Below are 4,459 nucleotides of genomic sequence, written 5' to 3' on the forward strand. Positions count from 1 at the left end.
TTCACATTTCACTGGGCAAGTCACATGGCCAGATCTGCTGCCAGTGGGTGGGGAGACAGACCCCTCCCCCAGGCAGGCCAGGCCAGGCCAAAGGTGGTGCCAGCTAACTTAGACTAAGGCGGGGTGGGGGCCGGAGAAGTGAGGATAAAGGGACAGTGGATGGAGGCACATTTCACTGGCAGGCGATCAGGGATGGGAGAATAGTCATGCACTTGGATTTGGACACAGGTAGCAGGACATGCGGAGTTGGCTGCTGGGGCTCGGAGGAGCACCCCGGGCTGCAGACAATGCATGGGGTGCATCAGTGGTAACAGAGCCCTGGGCACAGGAAGTCTGCTGGGGTGTGGGAGTGGGGAGGGATATGACCTGGGGCCCACCTGGAGGGATCCACATTTAACAGAGTATTTGCACAGCTGGGCCATGTGACCTCCTGCCTGAGGCCACCTGCTCCCACAGGCATGGTGGCCTTGCTCTATCACATGCCCAGTGTCCAGGCCAGTGTGTGCTGTGCCACCTTAACCAGACCACACCTGCCAAAGACCAAGGACAGGACCTCCCTGGAGAGCTCTGAGACTTGGCCAAACCAGCATGAGCCAAACCCCCTCGAGTGCCTGCAGAGCTATGCTCCCCAGCACAACCCCCCCACCAGGGTCTCCTCAGAGCGGGAGTCGGGTGGCCCTCCTGCCCAGGAATGACAGGGCCTGCAGGCTCATCCCTGGCCCTGTCATCTTCCTGCCGTGTCATGGCTAACTTCATTCATTCATTCAGCCAGTATTTAGTCCATGTCTCTTGTATGTTTGGCACCTGCTAGGTGCCCCCTGAGCTGACCAACAGTGGAAGAGAGAGACTGCACCCAGGGCTCTGTGAGAGGGCATCCCCACAGGACCTGGCTAGGGTGGGGCTTCCCTGAGGAGCTCAAGTTTCCAGACCTGCAGAGGGGTTGCCCAGGGGACCGGATGGGGCTTTGGGGTGGGCTCTGAGACGGAGTTGCTGACTGCCTTTGGAACCCCTCCTACTCCCTGCCCCTCCCCTGGGCGCCTCCCAGCATCCTTACCCACCGTGAAGAGCAGGGGTGCAGGGAAGGCCTCTGGATGGTGACTCGCTTGTGGCAGCCCCCTCCCACCTGCATCAATGACCACCCCTGCCCATCACACACACACACGCGCGCGCACACGCGGAGACTGCGGACACACAAGGGCTCAGTGGAATGAGCTGGGACTCCATCTGCTTGTCTGGCTGTGATCTGCTGGAGGGCCAGGGGCCATCTGTCCCGCTAAAAGCCGCATCCCCGCTACTCCCGGCACACAGACGTCGCTGTGACTAGATGAAAGGACAAACGAGGGACAGGCAGATTTTTGGCCGCCGCGTGGAGAACGACTTTGAGGAGGTGCTCAGGGCCAAGGGCCGACTCCGCAGTGGCTCCGAGTTCCGCCGGGCGGGCTGGGCCTCCGCAGGCGGTGACGTCACCAGGCGCGAGCGCGCCGCGGCCTCGGGGGCGGGGCCTCCGCCGGCTGGGGCGTCACGGGAGGCTGGGCCGCAGCCGCACTGGGCGGGGCGCCGGGCGGCGGTCACGTAGCTCCGAGGTTTCCCGGCGGTGTTTGCGGGCGAGTCGGTTGGTTCCTGCGTCCCTGTCTTCGCCGTCCCTCGCCGTCATGCCGATATTCCTGGTGAACACCAACGTGCCCCGCGCCTCTGTGCCGGACGGGCTCCTCTCCGAGCTCACCCAGCAGCTGGCGCAGGCCACGGGCAAGCCGGCGCAGGTCTGCGGGGAGGGCCCGGCCAAGCGGTCCCGGGCTGGGGCGGGGGAGGTGGCCCCGGGATGGGGCTTGGGCGGGGAAGGCGGCTCCGGGATGGGGCTCCGGGAGGGGAAGGGATGGGGGCGTCCGGGACGGCGAGGCCAGGAGGCCTGCTGACTGCTGCCCCTCCCCCGCAGTACATCGCGGTGCACGTGGTGCCGGACCAACTCATGGCCTTCGGGGGCTCCAGCGAGCCGTGCGCACTCTGCAGCCTGCACAGCATCGGCAAGATCGGCGGCGCGCAGAACCGCTCCTACAGCAAGCTGCTGTGCGGCCTGTTGGCCGAACGCCTGCGCATCAGCCCGGACAGGTGTGTGGGCGTCGGGGGACAGGGGGCGCGCGGCTACGGCGGCCACCTCGCAGCTGGCTTAGACCCGCTTCCTCCCCCGCAGGATCTACATCAACTACTACGACATGAACGCGGCTAACGTGGGCTGGAACGGCTCCACCTTCGCCTGAGTGTCGCGCCCCGGGCTCCCCTGCCCGCGTCCCGCAACCTGCGCGCGGTTTTCTGCCCGCCCCACCCCAGCGACCCCACCTACCCGGACGGAGAAATAAACGGTGTGGAGACTGCGGCTGCCTCGGGCTTCCTTGCCTTGCGGAGGAATCGGTGCAGGGCTGGGTCAGTGACTGGGGAACCGAGGTCGGGAGGGGTGCCCCCAGAATCTGCAGCCTAGCCTCTCCACGCCCCCAGCCCCCAGCAGAGGGCCCAGCTGTGGTTGGCATCCTGCCCGAGGCCGCAGACCCCGGAATCCTACGGGAATTCGTCGTCGATCGTCCCCCACCCCCTACCTCCCGCAGAGGCCGGACTACCTCTTGGGCTAGGGCTGGGGGGGAAAGGGGGAGGGGTCAGAATCTGAGTGGGGGTGGGGGGGGGAGAGAAGGCCTTCCCCACTCCATCCAGGGTCACTTTTCGATAAGCTGCTGCCTCAGTGTCTTGACTTGGGAAATCCCGTTGTTCTGGAACTTTGCAACAGCTTTTGGGTCTGGTAGGAGGGAAGGTGCCCAGGAGGTGGAGTTCCTGGTTATGTTGCCCTGTTCACCCCAGTTCTGGGCCTGGGCTCTGCTCCCCTCAGGCACAGCAGTTCCCTGAGATAACACCCCCTGTAATTTGGGTACCATTCAGGTCTTATGGCGCAGCAGCTCTGAAAGCCTCCAGGTGGCTAGTTAACCCCACTATGACTCTGGAGGTCCTGGCGCTGAGGGTACCCTGTGAAAATAAAGTCAGTGTCAAGGTCCAGTGTAACTGGGGTCTCCTGGCCTAGGATCCCTTCTCCAAGTGCAGGGGCTCGCTCGCTCGTGGGGGCAGCGATAGGGCAGCAGGCAGTCCTGGTGCTGCCATGAGGTGCTGCTTGCTCAGGTCCAGTCGCCTTTGGGCTGAACACTTTACTGCCCTGCAGCGTGAGCACCTCCATGGGCCCTGGCAGCGACTCCTTCCAAATGAGGCCCAGCCATGAGCACTGGGAATTTGTGTGAAGGGCCAGCTCCACCCTTCCTGCACTGCCTGCCCTGGGGGAGAAGTCCAGTTCATTGCAGCTGCTGGCACAGAGAAGGGGCTTCTCTGGCCACATGAACCCCATTCCTGGGGGCCTCACCTCTGGATTCCTGCTGGCCCCGAGCCATTGAAACCCTTTGTTCTTTCTCAGCCCCTAAGATAGTCAAGAACATCCTAGATGGAGGTGATTTTTTAAAATTCCACAGAATTTAAGTGAATTTGTTTTTGGAAGCTGAGGGGCTCTGGGGAAAAGGGTTATTACTACCTGGACCAAGCCTCTGGAGCTCTTCCCTTCTGATGCTGGGAGTGAGGAGCAGGCCCACCTTTGAGTGATACACAGTGACAAGGGCCACCTTGTATGTGTGCTGGGGCCTGGGGTGGCCACGGGCTCCTTCCTTGGGACGGCTGCCGGTGGCCCAGCCCATGTGGCACCCACTGTGGCTTCAGTGTGAACTCCCAGCAGGCAGGGGCAGGAAGCTTTGGGTGCCCATCCCAGGCTTGTAGCAGGCCACACTTGCCCTCTGATTATGGCAACTTCAGAACAGCCCAGGCCCCGGGGCTGCCTAGCCCAGTCCCTTGGCACTTTCCACTTGGATCCACCCCCTGCCCCACACCTCTGGGGCAGCCTGCCAGTGCCAGCTTGCGCATTCAGATGCCTGAGGGCTGCTCTCCTTCAGTCCAGGTCCAGGGGGCACTCTCCACCCTCAGCCCCCAGTCAGCTCCCTGGGTATTGAGGATTTACTTCCAGGACAGTGGGGACAGTCGTGGCCTTTGAAAGGAGGAGAATCGTTTCAAGGGAGTCTGGAGGGCGTGGCCCATCTTTCGGAGGGGACGCTCCTCTTCCACAGAGGTCTTCCAGTTCACCTCAGTCTCATTCTGTCCTCAGCGAGGGGACTGGAGTCAGTCTCCGTGCTGGGGGAGGGGGTGGGGGGGTGGCATGGCTCCAGCTGCAGCCAAACATCACTCAGCCTGGCTCGTGGCCTGGGGCCTCCCTCTTGGGTATGAGCACCTGCCCTGTGACAGGCTCCTGCCTTGGCCTGGCCTTTGTCACATCCCCTGAGCTCCCCAACTGTGTGCCCCCCAATCCCCAAGTTCCTAGCACACAGCCTCTTCCCCCTGCTCTTGGCCTTCACCTTGATTCACCGCACCACACGAGGTCGTGAGAGCA

The 4,459-nt window shown here is 63.1% G+C and overlaps 1 protein-coding gene across 1 annotated transcript; it reads left to right on the plus strand.

The window, feature by feature from the left end:
* The first annotated feature begins 1,535 nt into the window (after positions 1 to 1,535).
* Positions 1,536 to 2,369, plus strand: MIF (macrophage migration inhibitory factor). The gene is made up of 3 exons (XM_029226893.1): positions 1,536 to 1,760; positions 1,934 to 2,106; positions 2,189 to 2,369. Exons 1-3 carry the CDS (start codon positions 1,653 to 1,655, stop codon positions 2,253 to 2,255), a joined length of 348 nt encoding a protein of 115 aa, XP_029082726.1. The 5' UTR covers positions 1,536 to 1,652; the 3' UTR covers positions 2,256 to 2,369.
* Positions 2,370 to 4,459: the final 2,090 nt, after the last annotated feature.

Source organism: Monodon monoceros, unplaced genomic scaffold (genome assembly GCF_005190385.1).
Source record: "Monodon monoceros isolate NGI ecotype Baffin Bay Population unplaced genomic scaffold, NGI_Narwhal_1 Super_Scaffold_1, whole genome shotgun sequence".
Classification (NCBI taxonomy): Eukaryota; Metazoa; Chordata; class Mammalia; order Artiodactyla; family Monodontidae; genus Monodon; species Monodon monoceros.

Excerpts from the sequence above, each read along its gene's own strand:
- MIF (XM_029226893.1), top strand. The coding sequence starts at position 1,653 with ATGCCGATATTCCTGGTGAACACCAACGTGCCCCGCGCCTCTGTGCCG. Across the intron at positions 1,761-1,933 it reads CCACGGGCAAGCCGGCGCAG|TACATCGCGGTGCACGTGGT; the intron begins GTCTGCGGGGAG and ends CCTCCCCCGCAG. Across the intron at positions 2,107-2,188 it reads CTGCGCATCAGCCCGGACAG|GATCTACATCAACTACTACG; the intron begins GTGTGTGGGCGT and ends CCTCCCCCGCAG.